At 45.2% G+C, this 22,071-nt stretch overlaps 1 protein-coding gene across 1 annotated transcript in view; it reads left to right on the top strand.

Annotated features, from left to right (window-relative positions):
* Positions 1-2,767: 2,767 nt before the first annotated feature.
* The window catches only part of LOC106936207 (uncharacterized), a 28,991-nt gene continuing 9,687 nt past the window's right edge, over positions 2,768-22,071 (top strand). The window contains exons 1-36 of the mRNA XM_015017056.1: positions 2,768-2,853; positions 2,940-2,961; positions 3,381-3,644; positions 3,737-4,003; positions 4,654-4,923; positions 5,224-5,484; positions 6,232-6,492; positions 6,597-6,857; positions 6,941-7,201; positions 7,293-7,553; positions 8,359-8,619; positions 8,710-8,970; positions 9,057-9,314; positions 10,058-10,321; positions 11,201-11,458; positions 11,543-11,800; positions 11,881-12,141; positions 12,237-12,494; positions 12,611-12,871; positions 12,949-13,206; positions 13,284-13,547; positions 13,637-13,894; positions 14,252-14,512; positions 14,626-14,886; positions 15,645-15,911; positions 15,976-16,233; positions 16,313-16,579; positions 16,839-17,099; positions 17,182-17,439; positions 17,531-17,797; positions 18,249-18,530; positions 18,610-18,876; positions 19,178-19,435; positions 20,136-20,396; positions 20,482-20,739; positions 20,851-21,111. Of these exons, the coding sequence (XP_014872542.1) occupies positions 2,800-2,853; positions 2,940-2,961; positions 3,381-3,644; positions 3,737-4,003; positions 4,654-4,923; positions 5,224-5,484; positions 6,232-6,492; positions 6,597-6,857; positions 6,941-7,201; positions 7,293-7,553; positions 8,359-8,619; positions 8,710-8,970; positions 9,057-9,314; positions 10,058-10,321; positions 11,201-11,458; positions 11,543-11,800; positions 11,881-12,141; positions 12,237-12,494; positions 12,611-12,871; positions 12,949-13,206; positions 13,284-13,547; positions 13,637-13,894; positions 14,252-14,512; positions 14,626-14,886; positions 15,645-15,911; positions 15,976-16,233; positions 16,313-16,579; positions 16,839-17,099; positions 17,182-17,439; positions 17,531-17,797; positions 18,249-18,530; positions 18,610-18,876; positions 19,178-19,435; positions 20,136-20,396; positions 20,482-20,739; positions 20,851-21,111 (8,989 nt within the window). The 5' untranslated portion in view covers positions 2,768-2,799. The remainder of the gene's footprint in view (positions 2,854-2,939; positions 2,962-3,380; positions 3,645-3,736; positions 4,004-4,653; positions 4,924-5,223; positions 5,485-6,231; positions 6,493-6,596; positions 6,858-6,940; positions 7,202-7,292; positions 7,554-8,358; positions 8,620-8,709; positions 8,971-9,056; positions 9,315-10,057; positions 10,322-11,200; positions 11,459-11,542; positions 11,801-11,880; positions 12,142-12,236; positions 12,495-12,610; positions 12,872-12,948; positions 13,207-13,283; positions 13,548-13,636; positions 13,895-14,251; positions 14,513-14,625; positions 14,887-15,644; positions 15,912-15,975; positions 16,234-16,312; positions 16,580-16,838; positions 17,100-17,181; positions 17,440-17,530; positions 17,798-18,248; positions 18,531-18,609; positions 18,877-19,177; positions 19,436-20,135; positions 20,397-20,481; positions 20,740-20,850; positions 21,112-22,071) is intronic.

Genomic DNA, 22,071 nt, shown 5'->3' with positions numbered 1-22,071 from the left:
TGAAAATGTGAAAAGTGCTGCCTGCATTTCGCTCTTGAATATTTTTAATATGAAATCCAGAGTAACCTGTCTTCACAGTTTACATAATTAGTTCAGTTCACCTGTATGTAGTGAAATCTCAGTATAAATCCAGTTGAAGGCCTCAGAGGACAAACAGCGTCATGAAGACCAAGGAACACTGCAAATGTAGGTCAGAGATGAATATTTAATGGCTCTTAGGACAAGTAAGGGTGATTTTTTTTTTTACTGATATGTAAACATGATATATTTTAAATGTTGTTTGCATGCCGTATGCGCGTCAAAGTCACGTGAATGTTCACACATATTTGGTCCAGGAGGCGCCATAGTTGGTGAGATGTTAGCTTGGTAAAACCAGCCCTTGTTCTACGATACGCTTCAAACACAGAGAGTCTGGACCCTCGGCTAGGCTACTGATAAATTATTAATTCCTGAAGGCAAGGACTCTGTTGAGGTTTTAAACTTTAGCAATTGCTAACGTTTGTCCATGACGCGTGTAACGCGCTAGTTCAATGTTCTGACGCGCGGCTCACCGGAAATGCGTGCGCTGTATAAAACCATCTTACACTTCCAAGAGAAAATGAGGCGGCTGTCGATGTTAATTGAATATTTAATATTAATTTTAATATTTAGCATGGCCAACATGCCATATTGGTTCTACAGCTTTTCCTTGTTAAATTGTACCGCAAGGAATCTAAATTTTGGTCTTTTAACAATCTATCCATTCATTTTCTTTACACCCTTGTCTCTTGGTGGGGTCGGGAGGGTGGCTGGTGCCTATCTCCAGCTAACGTTCCGGGCGAGAGGCGGGGTCATCCTGGACAGGTCGTCAGTCTGTCGCAGGGCAACACAGAGACACACAACCATGCATACACACACTCACACCTAAGGGCAATTTGGAGAGGCCAATTAACCTGATAGTCAGGTTTTTGGACTGTGGGAGGAAACTGGAGTACCTGGAGAAAACCCACACATGCACAGGGAGAACATGCAAACTCCATGCAGAAAGACCAGGGTGGGAATTGAACCCAGAACCTTCTTGCTGCAAGGCAACAGCTCTACCAACCGCACCACTGTGCAGTCTTAAGTAGAAATCTAATCTTATTTTATGAAAGATCTATGACTCCTACCAAAACACAATTTTGACTTTTTGGATTTCTTGTACTATCATCTTCCACACTACAGTTCGTGGATTTATTTACTTCGCTCTAAATGCTTTTCTCTGTGTAAATGTGTCTATCTGTGAGCTCGTACTGTTGGGTGTCCAGTAAGAGATACTTGTGACCAACTGGAAACAATAAATTGTCTGAATTTACCAACATATTGAATAATGTTTGGTTTCAAATTTGATGCAGACAAAAGACACCCTGGATTTATTACAGCTAGAAAATTTGGATCCCTACAAGCATGCAGCTATCAGCTGATGGGCAGAGGCGTGGGCTTGTTGTCAGCTAAGCTCAGAGACGCGCAACAAATATCAAATTGTTTTTATATAACATTTAAAACAGAATACAGTGAAAGTAAAAATGAGAGTCTGTTGTGAAGAGGAAACCCCTGAAGCCACGTGTTTGCTGGTTTTTATTACGATATGTTTGTTTCATTTTAGGTCATCATAGAAATTGTCTTTGTGACGATATCTTTGAATTATTCTGTGTCATTGCTGCCTATATGTTGCAAATGCTGTTCTGCTGCTTTATATAATAGCTTAAGGTTTTTTGTGTTAAGAAAATGATGATCGTCATGAGGATTCAGAATTAATTAATAATACATGAACATTTAAGCTCATGCCACAGCTTTTTAATTTGATTTAAGTCCAGACTTTTTCAAACAAAGGGCAGGATCCTCTGGTTAAATCTGAATTAATGACTTCATGAATTACGGCAAGTTGATCAGCAACCATTTATATCCAAGGGCAATTTAGACAGACCAACCTGACAGTCATGGTTTTTACTGCTGTAGGAAGCCGTAGTACCAAGCGAGAACATGTGCATGCAGATTTAGGTCCTTCGTGGACCTAAATCCAGGAAGGTCCTGGACTTAAAACCCAGGACCTTCATGCTCCAAAGCCATAGTTAAAGAACCGTTCTGGGAATCATCAAGACAAATCTTTGTGTTTGTCTTGTCCACCAATGAAACTTCCCCATGGATCCCTTTTGACAGCAGCACTTTAGATGTTGTTCAGGAGTTTAGTTATCATCTCCTGGGTAAAACATTAATGTGCTCTTGGAGTGATATACAGTCGTGTTCAATAAATTTGTATTTTCTTTCCAATGAGGCTTATTTGTCAGATTAAAAGTACCTTTTAAAAATAACTACCTCTTAGCAGGTGTTAACCCACATCAGGTAAAGTCATGACTAAGTTACTGTACAGAAAAAGAGGTCAAGTTACTGTAGAAAACCCCACTGTTAACATGCTATACAGTGGATTTAGAGCCTGCTTTCACCTTGGAAACTATGAGCATCTCCAGTAGGAATGCAGAACTATGAGTGTTTTCCAGGCACATAAGAGGAAGCACAGCTCTAACACAAAAGAAAAGACTGGGGGTTTTGAGATGCCCCCTCCACCCCCGCCTCCACCTACAGTAACAAATTTTATACTGTAGTTTGTATTCGTGTAACAGTGACGGGACGGCCCTGAGGCATCCACCTGTCCTCTTTTAGGACCTGCTGATTGGTCCTCATGGGGTTGATCTGCACCATTGAGCCTGTAAATTTTTTAGATGAGCTGCTGAGGTGCAGCATCCACAGACAGATCAACCCGCTGAGAGGTTAAGACAAACAATGGATAAGAAGCAGGTGTCATATTCATCATTCATCCTGTTGCTTCTTCTTCAGGTATTTGAACATTTGTCGGACTACGACCGGTTATTTATTTTCATTTTATGTTGTTAATTGGTTCTAATTAACTTTTTTTGTTTTAGGTACATTATGGTTCGGCTGCAGGTGGGTGTTGTTGGTTTTTCCTTTGCTTTTGAAGCATACTACCAATATGAAATCCTAAAAATGTTTTAACACTGTATTTTTGTAATTTTCTTTATTTTTTTGTTAATCAGACTCTAAGGTTTTATGGTACTGACACACCATAAAATCTGTCAAACACCAGATAATCACACAAGCACAAGAAAAAACAAAAAGAGGATGAAACATACCGGAAAAAAAATAGTTTAGAAGTTCCTGGATGACTCATGCTTATGAAAGTAGTGCATACGTCAAAGTTTAAACAGGTTCAAATAGACTGAAGATGAAAGTTAACCACTGATTTGATTATTAATTTCCTTATTTTTGCTCACAAAATCTTAATTTTGTGCTTTAAGGGCTGTATACAAAAAACTCACCTGATGTCTCTCCTTTCCTTCTCCTAGAATGTAATATATTCTCAGTGACATCTCCCTCAGCATCTACGCTGAACATCAAGTGGAGCAGCTACGCTGGAGCCACCCTTTATGTCCTAGATTTGAGAGTCGTGAACTCGACGAGCGTTGCACCGCTGATGCTGATGCAGTCAGTGTCCAGCACGCAGAGGCTGGTGCAGGGCTTAAGAGCTGGACATGTTTACCAGGTCACACTGTCAGCCTTTGACATGCTCTACAGTCCGTTGTGCACAGCTTCAAAGATAACAATGACAGGTAAAAAGATCACCAGTAACAAAACAACCCCAAAGTTGATGCAAAAAAAAACTGGAAAATAATTTCAAATTCCTTGTGTCCGAATCCCGCAGTGCCTGCCACGTCCCAGATTACAACTTCCCAAGCTATTTCAAGCACTTCTATAAAGTTTCAGTGGTCCCTCGTGACGGGGGCGGACAACTACATCTTGTTTGTGGAGGAAACGTTCAGCTCTCCTCCGAGGATTTACAACCAGACCTTCATTACCTCCAGTGGACAAATAGGTGGCTTGACTGCATCAACAACGTATGATTGTTATGTTTACTCCTCCAATGTTGCAGGGAGAGGTGCCAAAAGCAACATAAAGACAATAACAACATGTAAGTGCTTATTTGTTTGTTTTTATATGTGTTATTTTATTATGTTCTCAGTAATTTGCACGGCGCCCTGGACAGATTTTGATTGACGGCCTCAAATCCAGTAAAGCCCATCATCACCCAGCAGCCGTCAAAGCACCAATAATATCTCTTTTAAAATGTCAAAATTGTATTGTTTGTGTGTAGTGCATTTGACCCCACTAAATTTTTATGCTTACCAATAATTATTTTTGACATAATCGCAAAAATTCTTAAATTTCCAGACTTTACATTATTTAATTTAAAACAATAGTTTAAATACATGTAAAAGTGCATCTTATTGAATAATTTGCAGCTATAAAAGTGATTACAGCATAGAGTAAAGCAGCAGAAATGACTACAAGTGGCATTAAAGTCTGACTGTAACTTTCAAACTATAATATTTTTTCTGCACGATCACCACTAATACATTTGTCCAAAAATATTTCAACCATTTCAAATCTTTTAAATCACAAACCTCCTAAGGACCATCCTTCATAAAAACATGACTACAAATCTGATCTTTTAGTATCGATGTACTGCGTGACAAGTCGTGTGGCAACGGCGTAATTAAATTTAACAGCAGCTCTTTATACTCATCGCCAATCACCTGAACATGTTCATTCTGCTGGTAGTGGTGCAGCCGCCAACCGGTGTGACTCTCACCCCGACTGGGAAAAGCACGGCCCGAGTGACGTGGAACTCTGTGAGCAAAGTCCTGCTTTACCAAGTGACCGTGAGAGACAACGGCAACCCGGACAGACCGCCTGTCGTTAGGAACTCCTCGTCCACATCCATGGACATCAGTTCTCTGGAGCCCTGCTCCTCCTACACAGTCGGAGTATCATCAGTCAACGTCTTCCTGGTGCCTGGAGAGCCCTCTACTGTCACATACAACACTACTAGTGAGTACCCACATAAAGATAAATTATTTTAATTCTTCTATTTGTTGTTGCTGACTTTCTTTTGGGATTGTCCTGATCATTGACTGAGTGACACCTAAAATGCTTTTTAATAATTTGTGTTCCACAATAAATGTGATTAAATGCACGATGTTCAGGTGATCATGTCCTCTGTTTTGATGTCACTTGTTGATTACAGTTAGCTTGTAACATGTTTCGGCGTGGTTCTAGTAAATTGGTATCTGGAAATCTTGGGAATAAAATACTACTGCTATAAAATACACGTTTCATATCTGTCCTCAGCTATAGGTGGAGTAACGACGGTGTCTGTGGCCTACAGCTGCTCCACCAGCAAGGTGACAGTAACTTGGGATGCGGTGTTTGGGGCTAACCTGTACAGGGCCGTAGCCACCGACGGCTCTGGGGCCTCCCTGAACTGCTCATCAGACTCCACCAGTTGTCAGATCGCAGAGCTCAAATGTGGGGAAAACTACGAGGTTCACGTCACGGCCATCTCTGATGACTGTGAAAGCACCCCCAACGTCACGGCCACGTTTGAGACAGGTGAGGACAGGCTGTTTTTCTCTCCTTAGAGTCATATTTTTTTGTGTGTATTGTTTTCGGAGCATCAGCTCAGCTGGCCACATGCACATACTGTACCTTCTCGTCTTACCTCTCACTGTCTCACACGTCTGCCCCCGAGGGAAGCTGATGAGGTTCTTTCCAGTGAGTCCGATGTTCTTTCTGAAGCTGAGAAACGTAACATTGAAGCAATGAAACTGGTTACATGACAGCAGTCAGTCTAAAACCCTGTACAGTTTATTGAAGCAGGAGTTGTTTTAAATGCCAGCTGTTGCTCAGAGTGAAAAGTACAAGGAGGGAAACACCCGTTCAAAAGTACTCTCAGAACATTTCCCCATATAACAACCGCCAACTGGAATGTTTTTTATTGTGATGTTATGAGAAAGACCAACACAAAGTGGTGCATCATTGTGGAATAGAAAGAAACTGATAATTTTCAAACTTAAAAAAGAGAAGGTTATATTGTATTTAGTGTATGTATTTAGCCTCCCTTTTGGGGTTTTGTCTCTACCTGCTTTTCATCTATAGGCTGAAATTGTTGCTAATTGTTTTTAAAAAAAACCCATCAAATTCTGTCAGATTGAATAAAAAACACAAGCGGACATCAGTCTTCTAGACTTTGACTGGGCTACTCTGAAAGTTCAGATTGAAACAAATTTACTGTACACACTGGTTTCCGTTCCCTCCTCCATTAACAGTGTTTTCATGTGTATTTACCGCATCCTCCAGTCCCCTGCGCTCCAGTTCATCTCCAGACCACACATGAATGCTCCTCCAACGTCATCGTCTTCAGCTGGGAGCCAACCAATAACACAAACTATTACGTGGCCACGGCTGTGGACGACCTTGGCAAAACGACAGAGTGCAGGACGCTGGACAGGATGTGTTACTTCACCAATGTGGGCTGTGGTCGATTCTACACGTACAAAGTGTATGCTGTGAGCTCAGAGTGCAACAGCCACATCAGCGAACCCAAGTCTATCCAGACCTGTGAGTACTGAAAGGAAATCTAACAGTACGTGTTTCTTGTAATTGCCTGTGGTCCAACGCTGTGCCGTTGCACTGGTTGACTTGTTCCATCTTATGCCGAGCAGCTCCTTGTATCCCATCGAACGTGAAGACAGAAGCTGTCTGCTTCACAAACACTCTCGTCACAACCTGGGACTCCGCTGAAGGAGCTTTGTTATACAACGTCAAGGCTGAAGGGAACAACGGACAAACCTACAACTGCTCCTCCCCGAACAACACTTGTGAAATCACCAGCGTGCCGTGTGGAGAACAGCTCAGCGTGTGGATCGTTGCCTCCAACGACAACTGCTCCACTGACAGAGTGCTGGTAGAAGCGGCTCAGACCGGTGCGTACTGGGACCTTCTTGAAATGAGAAATCTTCTCTTCCTGGTCAGTGAGAGCTGAGATATGATGAATTTCTTTCTGCAGCTCCCTGCACTCCCATCAATGTCTCGGCATCAGCGGAGTGCAGTCCGGACTCTGCGAGAGTGAACTGGACTGCGAGCCACGGGACGATATTCTACATTGTACTTGCTGAAGACGCAAACGGGAACTCATACCATTGCTATTCAATGGGAACCACCTGTTTCATGACAAACTTGGCATGTGGACAGAATTACACCGCCAAAGTCATTGGCAATAATATTGACTGCAACAGTACAGCAAGTCAGGAGGTTCATTTCATGACAGGTGGATGACGGAGCAAGAAAACCAAATTAAATTGTGCTAATTAGCCAAATTCTCTTCCAAGATTAATCTGAATTGTGTTTTTCCCCATCAGCACCTTGCCCTCCGACAAATATTGAGGCAATCAGAGAGTGTGACGCCAACCAGGCTGTGATAGTCTGGCAGAACCACCAGGCGTCAGGCGTCTACACGGCGCTGCTGGAAGATCAGAGTGGTCCTCAGCTCAACTGCACCAGCAACACAGTCAACAGCTGCACAATCCTCTCTCTGCCATGTGGAAAGAAATACAACGTCACCGTCACCTACAGCCAAGGACAGTGTCAGTCCACCTCAGCCTCTATTGGCATGGACACAGGTAGTACGACGTTTAGCTACCTGGGCTTACAGCAACTCCTGGAAGTTTCTTATAAAACTAACATACTTTAGCCGAATAGGGTGTGCAAGCCCAAGCATGAATAACATAAAGAGTCGTGAGAAAGCATTTGGCCTTACAGTTTTACTTTTGGCCACACTGAAATGTTATAGATTATCAGGCAACTTTTAATGTCACACAAATGCAAACGGAGAAACTAATAGGAGCGTTTTTCACTATTTATTATTTTCTGAAAAAAATTTGACCAAGACGTTATCTTACTTTCATTAATACCATTAGTTTTTAGTTTTTTTCACCTGTTTTTTATTATTATTATTTACTGTTATAACATAATTATTATGTGTAAATTGGCAAGGAGTTGGTAATTAATTATTCTGATGCTGTATGTCCAGTTGTTGTTTACAATTCTCATTATTATTACTATTATCTGTAGATTTTCTTGTCTTGTTATGAGTTTGCTTGGAACCATTTTATCTATGGAATATAATTTATTTGTTGACTCTTTAGCACAGTATATTGAACAGGCACAAGAATATTATAACATGCTTTTTATTAGAAATTTTTGATAATTATTGAGTTCGTAAATAATATATTTCATTAAGTTGAGATAGGAGGTAGGATTAAATAAAATTTCACTTCTTCCTACTCCTTTTCAAACAATAAGGCAATGGCAAACAAATCAGTTTGCTCTCCTCTGTCCTGCTGATTGCTTGTTTTCTTGCTTTTAAAAACCTGTTTGAAATAAATAAATCAAATTAAAAAACGTCTTGAATCATTTTCATTTCAGTGCCTTGTGGTCCTGAGGATGTCAACGCCACCGTCAGCTGCAGCTCAGATGAGCTAACGGTTTCCTGGAGCATCTCCGTTCCTGCAGAGAACTACACCGCCGTCGTCTCCAGAGCAATGGGCCATCCTCTGTCCTGTAACTCCACAGAGACCCGGTGCACTGTGGGAGGACTGCAGTGTGAAAGCTCCTACACAGTGACAGTTTTCTCCATCACCGGGAAGTGCCTCAGTCTGCCCAGTCATGAGGTCACAGTGCAAACATGTGAGGACCACACGAACAGAGGTGGAAGAATGTGACGGGATTTTGTTGGGTCCATCCTAACACTTGCGTTTTTCTGTTGTATTTGTTCAGTGCCGTGTCCTCCCACCAACGTCACGGCCGGGCACTCGTGCGGCCCAGATCCCATTCCTGTATCGTGGACTCACAGCGGCAACGCCGAGCTGTTCACTGCCGTGGCTTTGGGTAACAGAGGTCACAGGGCTGAGTGCAACTCCAGTGAAACGTCCTGCAGCCTTCAGGGACTCCAGTGTGGGGAGGTTTACACTGTCAGTGTTGCGGGAGCTGATAACAACTGTGCAGGTCTACAGAGCAACACACTGTCTTTGAAAACAGGTGACACACCACTGACTGGCTGACTAACCCTGGATTTAGCAACACCTAACTCTCAATGGCTGAATCAAGTCCGCTTCTCTCTCCAGAGCCGTGTTCTCCGTCGAATGTGACCAGTCAGGTGGTGTGCGGTGCTGGAGCCGCTCAGGTGTTCTGGTCCCCCAGCAGTAATGCAGTGAGCTACGACGTAAAAGCCACCAGCAGCGGTCAGACCCTCACATGCAGCAGCTCCTCCTCTAACTGCACCCTGAGTCCACTGGGCTGTGGGCAAGTCTATGACGTTCAAGTGTCTGCCACTGACGGTACCTGTGTCAGTGACTACAGCACCCCCTTCAGGCAGGAACAAGGTACAGACAAAATCAGTACCATTCAAGTTTTCCTAAAATGGGATTTTAGTGCTTACTTAGTTTTTCTCAGATTGTTGGGGATGCAATTTAATTTTGAGGTTCTCTTTTTGGGGGGGTTTATTTTAGTCAGTTTGAGCACACTTAAAAGATCAATGATGATTAAATGTAAAATATTCAAGAATATTAGTTGATTTGATAGATGGAGATATCCTAATAGGCCACAAAGTCATAGTTTGTCTCTCATCATGCACTTTTTGGCCTTTTTTATATGGTTTGTTTACTGACAAAGACACAATGTACAACTTTTCATTAACCTTTCAAAAGGAGAGATGCATAGTACCAGGTTATAGCAAAACGCCTCCTCAAAACATAACATTGCTGCCCCCACTGTGTTTCACATTGAGGATTAGTATTACATCATTTTTTACAATGAAAACAAGAAAAAAAAATCTGAAATAATGTAAGTGACTCCATGTTGTCATAAAACACTCCAACACATCCCCTTCATCATCTTTACTATATTTGAAGTTTGAATTTCAGGAATTATTTCACAGCTCAAGTACAAGTTTCACTATTTTCTCTAGATTAATTTAAACAGGCCCCTGATCAATTCTTTTGAAACATTTTTTTTTGTGTGTGCTAATGTTTTAAAATGTTTTCATGTTCATTTAAAAGGGTATTTTAATTTTATTTTTTGGTTTAGAAAACAAAAAAGTGACTGTTGCGACTTTTTTTTCATTTAGTACCCTGTGCTCCGGTGAACGTTACTGCAGACCTGCTTTGTGACTCCAACGATTTAACAGTCAGCTGGGAATCCTCTCCTCTCCCGCTCAACTACAGTGTGATGGCCGTGCCACTAGATGGCAGTAGTCCAGTCACCTGTAATACCAACAACGCCAGCTGTGTTCTCACGGGCTTTCATTGTGGGCAAGCGCTCAATATTTCTGTCACAGCCTCCTCTGAGAGCTGCAGCGGACCGTCCAGCCCCGTACAGACTGTTCGCACAGGTAATGAGAATGCATCGTTAAAGTCATCTGGCCATGCACAGGTCATAAAGTGTGTTTGAAATATACTGCTCAAAACAATAAAGGGAACGTTTCACTTAAATTTTGTGTGTGGCTCCAAATCCAGGCCTCCATTGGTTAATAAATTTGATTTCCATTGATGATTTTTGTGTGATTTTGTTGTCAGCACATTCAACTTTGTACAGAACAAAGTATTCAATGAGAATATTTCAATCATTCAGATCTAGGATGTGTTGTTTGAGTGTTCCCTTTATTTTTTGAGCAGTGTACTTGAATTTCAATTAGGTGTTTTTTTGTTTGTTTGTTTTTTTTCAAGGTTTGGAAAGTTCTTGATTCATTCTGCACAGTTTTGCGATAAAATGCAATCTGATGTTTGATTAAATTTGAAAATGTTGGTTATTTGCACTTGAATAAAAAGACACAGACATATTTTTTCCTCACGATCTGAAGTTAAATCAGACTGAGCTTCTCTTTTTTTAGGTCAGTTAGAATCACAAAAAAAGCTTAGTGAGAAACTTTTTTTAGAGAGCAGACATTTCTGAAATAAAGACTGTTTTTTTTTGTTAAATTAATGTTTTGTTGTTTTACAAAATGATTGGTGTGTATTAGAGAGACATTTCACATAAAATGTTGTTCCATCTTAGTTTATCTTGTCCCTTCAGTAGAATATAGGATTTTATTACTGTATGTTATTAATACAGTAATAAATTCTATCATGCAATTGTGAATTGAAACTGGCTTTTTTAGTTCATTTGTGTTGTTTCTATCTCCAAAGTGGGTGTTGGAAAAGTAACTTAATGCTCGAGTTTTACTGTGGGAAAAGTGTACGGACCCTGTGCGTAATGCCGCATGTGTTGACAGGTCCGTGCTCCTCTCAGAACCTGACCGCGGTGATCGAATGTGGGACAAACTCCCTCCGGGCCTCCTGGGAGGCTTCCTCTGGGGCCTCCTCTTACGCAGCGACAGTGACCGGTCCGAATGGCTTCTCCAAACTCTGCTCCACGTCAGATCTCACTTGCCTTTTCTCCGGCCTGCAGTGCGCCACCAGCTACGCTGTCCAAGTCGTGTCCCAGGACGGCCTCTGCGCCAGCGCTCCCATTCAAACTGCGACGACAACGGGTACGGTTTGAGCATTTTCCTGAATCTGAAGGCCGACTGTTTTTGACTCGGGAGGCTTGATGCGAATCTGCCTTGTTCCTCCAGGCCCGTGTGATCCGGTAAATGTGACCAGCGTCCTGCGGTGTGGTTCAGATGCAGCCACAGTGTCCTGGGCTGAAGGTGCTGGAGCTGTAGTTGTTCTCGCTCAGGAAGAGGGATCCCATCGGCATGTTTCCTGTAGGAGTAACTCAACTTCCTGTCAGCTGAGCCAGCTGCGGTGTGGAAAAGCGTACAACTTGACGGTATTGGCTGAAGACGCTACCTGCAACAGCACCGGCGAGACGACAGGAACCCTGATGACAGGTTGGAAAACGTAAATTCTCTGAGCAGACCAAATCACAGACATCTAAATCACCACTGATCCCTTTGCTTTTCCGTCTTAGCTCCATGTTCTCCGTCCATCCAGAGCAGCATGCTGACGTGTGGAAACGGTTCTGCTCTTCTGAGCTGGACACCAGTGGCCGGCGCTACTGGTTATACAGTCAATGCAACAGCTGGGAACGGGCACAGTGCTTCCTGCAGCTCGGACGCAGCTTCCTGTAGCCTGTCTGACCTCCTGTGTGGTCAGACGTACAAGGCCTCTGTCACTGCGACAGGAAACCAGTGTGACAGTCCACCCGGATTCAGCGCCACCATCACCACAGGTGTGCTAGTGATCATTTTTTTCCCCATTTGCTTCGTCTTTTATTTTATAGTTAGCAAACTCAAATTTTCCCTCTCTCTGTCTGTTGTTTTCCAGCCCCCTGTTCTCCAGCTGTGACATCTAGGCAGTACGACTGTGGCACCAGCACAGCAGTGATCAGCTGGTCCAACACCGCGGGAAGCTCCAGCTTCCTCGCTCAGGTAGCAGGGGACGGGCATCGGGACAGCTGCCACACTACAAACACCAGCTGCACGTTCAGAAATCTGCCCTGTGGCTCGGAGGTCAATGTGACTGTCCAAGCGCAGGGAGCCGAGTGCAACAGCAGTGTCGGCGCCGGCGAATCCCTCCAAACAGGTCTGCATGCACGCTATCAATGGAGAATACAAATATTACTGATAATAGATACAGCCCAGACATTTTATATGTATGTGATTTATTTTTTATTTTTTATTTTTTTATTCCATATCCAGTCCCGTGTGCCCCAGAGAACGTGAGCGCCACCGCTCTGTGCTCCACTCACTCAGCTTTAATTACCTGGGTGGGCAGCCCCGGTGCCGTTGGACACAATGTGACGGTGAAGGGCCAGGACGGACACACACACCTCTGTCACACCCGCTCCTCCAGCTGTCACGTCACAGACCTCCACTGCGGGGAAACCTACAGCGTTTCAGTCGTGCCGTACTCACTGGCGTGCACAGGAGCCCCGAGTGCAGCTTCCAGCTTTAGAGCAGGTAAACGTAGAAATGAAGTTAATTCCTCATGTCTCTGTTTCTGTTTGCGTTTTAAACGCTCCTCAACTTCTCTCCAGGGCTTTGTCCTCCCAGCAACGTCACTGTGTCTCCTGCTTGTGGGGACAGCGCCGTCTCTTGGACTCCGGTGGCCGGAGCAGAGCTGTACATAGCGACAGCTACAGCAGAAGATGGACACAATCATACCTGCAGCTCAAACTACTCGAGCTCCTGCCACTTCGCCGATCTGCACTGTGGGGAAATCTACACGGTCACGGTGGTAACGGTGGACCGGGGCTGCTGGAGCAAACCGAGCGCAGCGGCGATGCTGAGAGCAGGTTAGAAGAACTAAAACACAGGGAGCCTAAAAAGATCAGACTGTTTTAAATGTCTTTCCCTGGCTGTTTGTTTCCAGCGCCGTGTCCGCCTGCTAATCTGACCGGCCACGTCAGCTGCGAAACAAACACCTTGACCCTCACATGGGGGGCGGAGACAGGGGCCACCTACGTTCTTCAGTGGGAAAGGATAGGGAGCGCATCTCCTCCTTCAGAGTACACAACCTCAAACACCTCACTCTCTTTGTCTAATCTGCTCTGTGGAGGAAGATACGCTGTCCGTGTTGCAGCCCAGGAGGCAGGCTGCAGGAGTAGCTACAGTCCAGCCATAGAAATAAGTACAGGTGGGATACCTTTCTGCTTCACAACAAGATGTTATATTGTGCTAAACAATAACATAAAAAATAAAACTCACCTTCGCTTTTCCTTTCAGCTCCTTGTCAGCCTGCAAACCTAACCGTTCGTGTCGACTGTGGGACAAACAATGGGAATTTCTCCTGGGCAGAAAGCAGCGGAGCGAGTTTCTACGTGGTTGAAGTAACCGGGCAGCACGGCCACCTGGCTTCCTGCTCCTCTAACGACACTTCCTGCGCCGTGAAGCTTCACTGCGGCCTCTCGTACTCTGCAACGCTGGTGGCCTCCACCGAGAGCTGCAACAGCACCGAGCTCGCTGACATTTACTTTGACTCTGGTGAGACACAACACTACACACTGCAATTGGTGCTGCCAAATCTTCATGTGACCCTCAGAGTGGCGAGGCTTTGGGTTGTGTTAATTACTCCATTTCCACTGATTCCATCTGTTTTGCTCCAGATGCCTCTAGAGCAAAACAAACAACTCATTTCTTTTTGTTGCAGTAAAAGGTCGAGGTTCCTGTAGCGTTTAGCGACCTCCGCGTTTTCACATTTGAGATGCAAAAAGAAGATTCAAATTCACAGTTTCTTTTAATAGTAAAAAGATTCAAGAATGAATCATGGCCATTTCCTGCGACATTCAACGTATAATTTCTCCTACTTTTTCTGTGTGTGTCCCAAACTGCGCGCCTCAGCCCCGTGTTTGCCAGACGACGTCGTGGCCGAGTTAGACTGCAACACCAACGCGATGAACGTGAACTGGACTCAGACCACCGGCTCGGACGAGTACACCGCCTGGGCCATCGGCACGGACGGCCACCGAGCCTCCTGCAACTCGACGTCCAACCACTGCTCCATCCACCGTCTCAGGTGTGGCAGGACCTACGAGGTGGCCGTCACCTCCTCCTCCATAAGCTGTGACATCATCGTCGGCTCAGACTACAAGGTCCAGTCTGGTGAGTGGACCCGACTGATCCGTTCTGCGTTTGCACTTCACGATGCAAAACGATTTCTACCGAGGAAATGGCAACAGGACTCTAACTGGAAACGTGTGCTTAACCTGCTGTAGCTCCCTGTAAGGCCGAGAACACCACAGCCGAGCTGAACTGCAGCTCCAACGGCGTGACGGTGAGGTGGCAGCACGGCGGCGCGGCGCAGAACTACACGGTCAGAGCCGCCTCTGCCTCGGGTGTGAACTCCACCTGCGACACAGCGGAGAGCAGCTGCTCCTTCCTGGACCTGAGCTGCGGTCAGCTCTACACCTTCACTGTGACGGGACACACCAACGTGTGCGTCAGCGACATGAGCGACCCCATGGAGAGGCACACTGGTACAGTAGCAGTGCCTTTACTTTGGCAAATGTTTTAGTCAGAAAATGTCTTCACGACGTTTGAAATGTTTCTAGGGCAGCGAAAGAAAAGGAGAAGAGATTATACATCCAGAAAAAAAAGCTACAAAACTTCACTAATCCACCGCAAAAACACAAAATCTTACCAAAATCTTCTGGTCTGGTTATTAGTGCAAATATCTTACTATGCTTGAAATAAAACAAAAATTACTTGCGTGTAACTTTTCAACAATAAATAATATTGCTAATAATAATACTATTGTCAATATGGTTGAAAAAGTGCCAGTTACAAGTGAAATAATCTGCCAAGATGCTATTTTTTTCCACACCATAAGTTAAAATATCTTGTTCCACTTGCAGATTATTTCATGTATGACTGAAATAATCTGCAATAAAGAATTATTGATTTAAAATAAGTATCTACTTCTTGGTGAAACTTGTATATTAAATTTTCCTTATTTCAAGTGCGCTAAGATTTTGCACGAGAAACTATACAAAAACATTAGATTAGAAATTGATTGTGTGTTTTTCCTGCATAGGATAAAATATATACTATATGCAAAAAAAAAAAAAAAAAAAAAAAAAGGATGCTTGTACGATAACTGAATCGACTTAAAAAAATACAACCTTTTCCAAGGGAGCAAAGGATAATTTCCTAGAATCCAAGCAAAAATGTTTAACTTATTTTTTGGTTTTCTTTTATTTTTCCATCTAAACTCCCTCTTCTCTCTGTTTTTTAGCTCCATGTCCTCCAACCGGCGTCTCAGCCGATCTGAACTGTACGACACGTAACGCACTGATCACCTGGACCAACGCAGCGGCCACTGCAGCCACATCCTACGTGGCTCTGGCGACCTCCTCTGCCGGACACAACGCGTCCTGCAGCGGCACGGGGACGTCCTGTGACCTGGACCGGCTGGCCTGTGGACAGCGCTACTCCGTCACTGTCGAGGCGATCCACGCCGGCTGTCCCGGACCTGCCAGCGCTGCCGTCACGTTTGCTACGGGTGAGTTGGCGCAAACACTTGGACCGAGTGAGACACGAGCATGATTTTCTGCATCTCCCATCAGAGCCGTGCGTTCCTACGGACGTCTCTGTCGGTTACAACGCGAGTGCCGCTTGGGTCACGTGGAGCCCAGCCGAAGGTGCCGCCTCATACTCGGTTCAGGGGGTGGCAGACGGCGGGTCGTCTGTCGCCTGTACCACCACCAATACCACCAGCTGCTTCCTCCGTGACTTCCTGTGCAGTCACGTTTACAACATCACCGTGACGGCAAGGAACCAGGCCTGTGACGGCGTCATCTCTGACATCTCCCACCTCATGACAGGTCTGCTACCACATAAGATTCATATCACACACTTACTCTGTTCTCTTTTCTTACATTAATGTGTTTCTCCTTTACCCAGCACCCTGCCCACCCACAAATGTCCAAGCAAGTGTTTCCTGTGATCACCTCACTGCCACTGTATCCTGGCAGCAGAGCGACCTCGCTGTGGGATACGTCGCCTACCTTGACGACCAAAGTGGACGCTACGCCTCCTGCGCTGGCGCAGACGTAGATACGAGCTGCGTTGTCTCTGGGCTGAGTTGTGGCTCTGTCTACAGAGTCTGGGTCAAGGCTCTGGGAAAGCAGCACAACAGCACAGACAGCTCTGTGGTCTCACTGACATCAGGTAACCAGGACCAACTCATTTGGATTTGTGCTAAATGAAGATAAGAGAGAAATCTATTGACAGAACTTCACAAGAATATGAAACTATTTCTTTAATCCTATTTCTGGTTTCAGTGGCACACCTCTATATTATCTCCTAAATATTGTCAGGAGATAATAGAGAAAGCACATTTCTTTTTTTTTTTGCTTGTGCCTCCCCATCAAGGTGCCACCCTGCACGGAGAGCCACTGATTAGTCTCTTTCTTTCTGTTTCAAACAGCACCTTGTCAGCCACACAGTATCGAAGCCTTCGTGGACTGTCAGACCCACTCTGCCACTGTGTCCTGGCAGCCCGGCGCTGGAGCTGCAACCTATGCTGCCGTGCTAAAGTCTTCATCAGGCCACACCAGCAGCTGCTCCGCCAACGCCACCAGCTGCCAGCCGAGCTCCCTGCATTGCGGCGAAGGGTACAACGTCACCGTAAAGGCCATCGGCGCGGCGTGCGCCAGCACGGCTCACATGGCGGGACAACTCATCACAGGTAGAGAGAACGCAGCACGTTTACGGCCTCTGAAACACGTCAGTCGTTGGGTTCAGATTAGTTCACCGCCTGCTCTCCTCAGAGCCATGCGCTCCGGTCAATCTGTCTGTCCACCTGAACGGGAGCGACGCCCAGGTGAGGTGGTCCGCAGCGAGAGGCAGCAGCTCATACTCTGTGTTGGCTGTGACGGAGCAGGGCCTGACCGCCGCCTGCGACTCCACCGCCTCCCAGTGCTCCCTCAGCGGCCTGCAGTGCAGTCAGATCTACAACGTCACCGTGCGGACCAGAAACTCGGCCTGCAACAGCACCGTGACCTCAGCGTCACTCCGCCTCGTTACTGGTGAGTCCCTCGTTTGCTCTGCAGCTGCCTGCTGGTCTGCGTTTTTGTGTTTTTACGTGTAAGTGTGTCTGATTGTTTGCTTTTAACCCAGCGCCCTGCCCACCCACAAACGTTCGCGTCAACGTGTCATGCGAACAGCCTAGCGCCGCTGTGTCCTGGCAGAAGAGCGACCTCGCTGTGGGTTACGTCGCCCACTTGGACAACCAAAATGGCCACTCCACCTCCTGCTTGAGCTCCGATGCAGACACCTTCTGCGGCGTGTCTGGGCTGATGTGTGACACCGTCTACGGAGTTTGGGTCAAAGCTCTAGGAGAGCAGTACAACAGCTCCGACAGCTCTGTGGTTTATTTTACATCAGGTAAATATCATGTGTCATGATATTTGCCTTGAACCTTTTCACATTCTGCCATGTTACAACCATAATCAGTGTGTTTTTATGGAGATTTCATGTGATAGGAAAACTAAAAAGTAGATGATGAAGAACAGCTGCCAATTTTTTCTCTAATAAGAAATCAGAAAACATCATGTACATTTGTATTCAAGTTGTACGAATGATTCTCGGTTGCATTTAGGTCTGGACTTTGGCTCCTTCTAACACTTTAATATGTTTTGATCTCAACTGCATTCATTATTAAATCCACAGTCTTGTGCCACTTGTGTTAGTCTAGCACATAAAATTCACCAAAAATGTGTAACGTTTGTGATCATAATACGACAAAATCTGAAAAAGTTCACATATTTCGAGAGGTACAACAGATTCTTTTTCTGTCAATCAGTTAAAACTTTTTCTTCCCCCCCCCCCCCATCAGCTCCATGTCTGCCCAGTCACGTTGCAGCAGAAGTGAGCTGCGAGTCCGAAATTGACGCCGTCGTCTCCTGGAACTCTCTTCTATCGATGCTGTCCGTCAGCCGACCAACGAACATCTCAGTCGTGGCCGCCGTCGGAGGAACCCTGCAAACTCTGTGCACGGCTCAGCACGGCTCCTGCAACGTCAGCGGCTTAAGCTGCGGGGAGTCCTACAACCTCAGCCTCATCGCCACCAACGAGCAATGCAGCCTCACGGCCCAGACGCACGTCAACGTCACCACCCGTAAGTTCCAGCAGCCGATCGTTGATCAGTCAGTCTGTTTCTCTGCCGTTTTACTCCGATCTGTTAATACCTTTCCTAGGCCCCTGCACACCACAGCGTGTGTCCGTCAGTCTGCTGTGTGACTTCCACTCTGCCCTCGTATCCTGGGAAGAGAAACCCGACGTTGAACTGCACACAGCGAGTGCTGTCAAATCATCGGGAGGAGGAGAAGTGAAAATGTGCAACTCCTCAGGCTCTTCCTGCAGCTTCCCTGGTCTGGACTGTGGAGAAATGTACAACTTTACGGTCGCAGCATACAGTGACGGCTGCTGGAGTCAATCCAGTAGCCCGACTCTCATCCACACAGGTGCTTCAGAAGCCGAAATGCTGTTTTATTAAATATACATACTGTTATTAAAGTGCTACTCCATGCATGGGAACAGGAGGCTGACTCATCTGGTTAGAATTTATCTTTTAATTTTACCACATGACAGAGGATATTTAAAAGTTTGAAACTGTGAAACAAATGAATCAAATTTGAAACTGGGATGTACATTTTATTTCCCCCTTAGCGACAGATGAGCTATACGCAGATGTAATCAAAGTTGTGCTTGTACAGCTTCACGACTGCGGCGTCGTGTCATTCTGACTCCGATCTCTGTTCTCAGAGCCTTGCCAGCCTGTCAATGTTTCCGCTCAGACGTTGTGCGAGAGTGATGAGGTGCAGCTGTCCTGGGACCAGACTGGCTCTCCAGCTCAGTATTCGGTCACAGCCAGGGGAAGCCTCGGCTTCACGGGCGTCTACAACACAACCCACAGGTTTCTTTCAGCCGCTTTGCCCTGTGGACAGCACTACAACCTCACCATACGAGCACGGAGCAGCGACTGTGACAGCATGAACAGCAGTCCCTTCTTCTTCAAAACCGGTATGTTGTTCTTCACTTTGTCTTGTTTATTTTTGTTATACATGTTTCTGAAAGCAGAAGAAAGATTGATACAGTTAAATCTAGTTGAGGAAGATGGCCTGTATTTAATGGAATAAGTGAATGGTACCGTGACAAAGAACATTTCTAGATTGGTCTTTTAGTGTTTTTTGAAGAGTTGGTGGCAATAAGTTCTTATTAATGTGTCTCTTTTTTTTGTTACCATTTTCACAAACAGCCTCTGACATACTGGAACTTACCTGATTCCAGTTTTTCTCCTCTACATGTTTTAGAACCGTCAAACTAATTATCATGAAACCTGACATAAAAAGCAGTTTCCAAACCACGATAGCTTTAATTAAGGAGTCAAACTGGACTAGCTAATTACACATGAAGAAGTAATTACCATCTAAACCTAATATTTGCTTGTGCCATCCTTGGCAGCTAAAACTATATAATTTGTCTTTTACAACATTATGGGGGAATTTTGAGCCACTCTTGGCTTGAATTGTTTTAATTCAGCCATATTGGGGAGGTCATGAGTATAACCAGCCTGTGCAGCAGCATCTCTTTCAGATTCTGGACCGCATTTTGACAAAGACCCATCCAAAACTGTCATTTAGATTTGTTTTTTTTTGTTTTTTTTCTTGCCTGTCAGAGGTGGTTTTCCAAACTGACAGAGGAATCCATCATTTCTTTGCAGGCCCGTGCGTCCCGCGGGATGTGGTGACCTCGGTGCAGTGCGAGTTCAACTCGGGCTCTGTCAGCTGGACCCCCGGCGATGGCGCTGAATCCTACGTTGCTAGAGCAACGGGCCTGGACGGCCACACTCACCTGTGTGCCACAAACACCACTTCCTGCTCGTGGACCGACCTTCACTGTGGGGAGCAGTACACGGTGGTAGTGGCAGCCGAAGCCGACAACTGCACACGCATGTCCAACAGCTCCTCGGTCATCTATATGAGTAAGTTGTGGAGCCCAAATGAAGAGTTATTGGTGGTAAATATTAACCCCTGCTGTGACATAACCATCGTTTTGACTTCACGCAGATTCCTGCCGGCCCCAGAATCTGGCTGCCACTGTGAATTGTGGCATGAAGGTTGTTTCTCTTGACTGGGACGTCGGCTACGGAACAGAAACCTACACTGTTTCGGCCGAGACAGGGGACTCGGCGATCGGTCTCAGCACCAACGTCACCACCGCTCTTTTCTCTGACTTTGTTTGTGGCCAAAACTACAACCTCACAGTCACCCCTGTCAACCGTTATTGTCCCGGCAACCGGAGCGCGTCCACCTCCGTCCAGACCTGTGCGTACCAATCGGATGTGGCTGCCGGAGGCAAAACATGCAGAATTGATTCCATGCACATCTGAAGCAATGAGCAAAATGTTTTAGATGCGCTTCGCTGATCCTTTCCAGGGCCGTGTGTGCCGGTGGGGATCTCCGCCAAGCAGGACTGCGTCTCCAGCATCGTCATGGTAACCTGGGATTCCTCCAACGGCTCAGACTACTACGCAGCCACGGTGCAGACGGACACAGGCATCTCAGAGATGTGCATGTCAAAAAGCAATGCTTGCAGCATTGCCGGCCTGACGTGTGGGTACAACTTCTCTGTGTCCGTCACGGCCTTCAACCAGCAGTGTAACGTCACCTCCGAAGAACCTGCGACTCTGCAGACGGGTGAGCATCAGTCTGGCGATACGGGATGAATGCAACCTGAGGGAAGCTATCACGTAAACGGACATCTTTGTCTTTAGTTAAACACTTTATTTATAAATCAAATCAAATCAAATTTTATTTGTATAGCACATTTCAGCAGCAAGGCATTTCAAAGTGCTTTACATCATAAAAACAAAAACACAAAGTCATGCAACATAGAATCAACAATCAAAAGATTACATTAAGACATCATTAAATTCGTAATTGATTACGTTTCAAATACAATTCTAAGCAGGTGGGGTTTTAGTCAAGATTTAAAGGTACTCAGTGTTTCGGCTGTTTTACAGTTTTTTAGAAGTTTGTTGCAAATTTGTGGTGCATAGAAGCTGAATGCTGCTTCTCCTTGTTAGGTTCTGGTTATACTGCCTTTATCATAAAGCAGTGGTCCCCAAACTTTTTCCTGTGAGGGCCACGTAACTTTTCCCTTCTCTGGTGGGGGGTCGGAAATTGTTGACGTGTGGGGGTGGGGGGGGGACGTTTCTCGATTGATTTTTACCGAGAAAGCACATGGACAAAACCCATGAGTGAAACGGTCACTGGGATTGACTAGTATATATCCCATTGAGGGAATGTAACTTTAACATATTAATTCCTCATATGTTAACATAAAGGCTCGTTTTGAAGTATACTTACTGTAAGTATATGTTAACTTATACTTAGCAGTGTAAGTTAAGTATAAGTTATGAATGCCGCATTCAATCTGGAATGCGGCATTCATAACAGACACGTGTGTTCATCTGCTCTACCGCTAGCAAACAACCATACTGATTAAATAACATAAAAGTCAAGTGGTTCCCTAAAAGTCCAACAGATGGCAGTAATGCGCCCCACAGTTTACAGGGCACACTTTCTGCTAAAGAGCCCCCTGGTGGTTGAAGAAAAACCCACATATAAACCGGAAAATAAATTAAATGAAAAAAC

Source organism: Poecilia latipinna, unplaced genomic scaffold (genome assembly GCF_001443285.1).
Source record: "Poecilia latipinna isolate Pla-1442-1.1 unplaced genomic scaffold, P_latipinna-1.0 Scaffold2097, whole genome shotgun sequence".
Taxonomy (NCBI): domain Eukaryota; kingdom Metazoa; phylum Chordata; class Actinopteri; order Cyprinodontiformes; family Poeciliidae; genus Poecilia; species Poecilia latipinna.
This window is presented reverse-complemented; position numbering and strand designations above follow the sequence as displayed.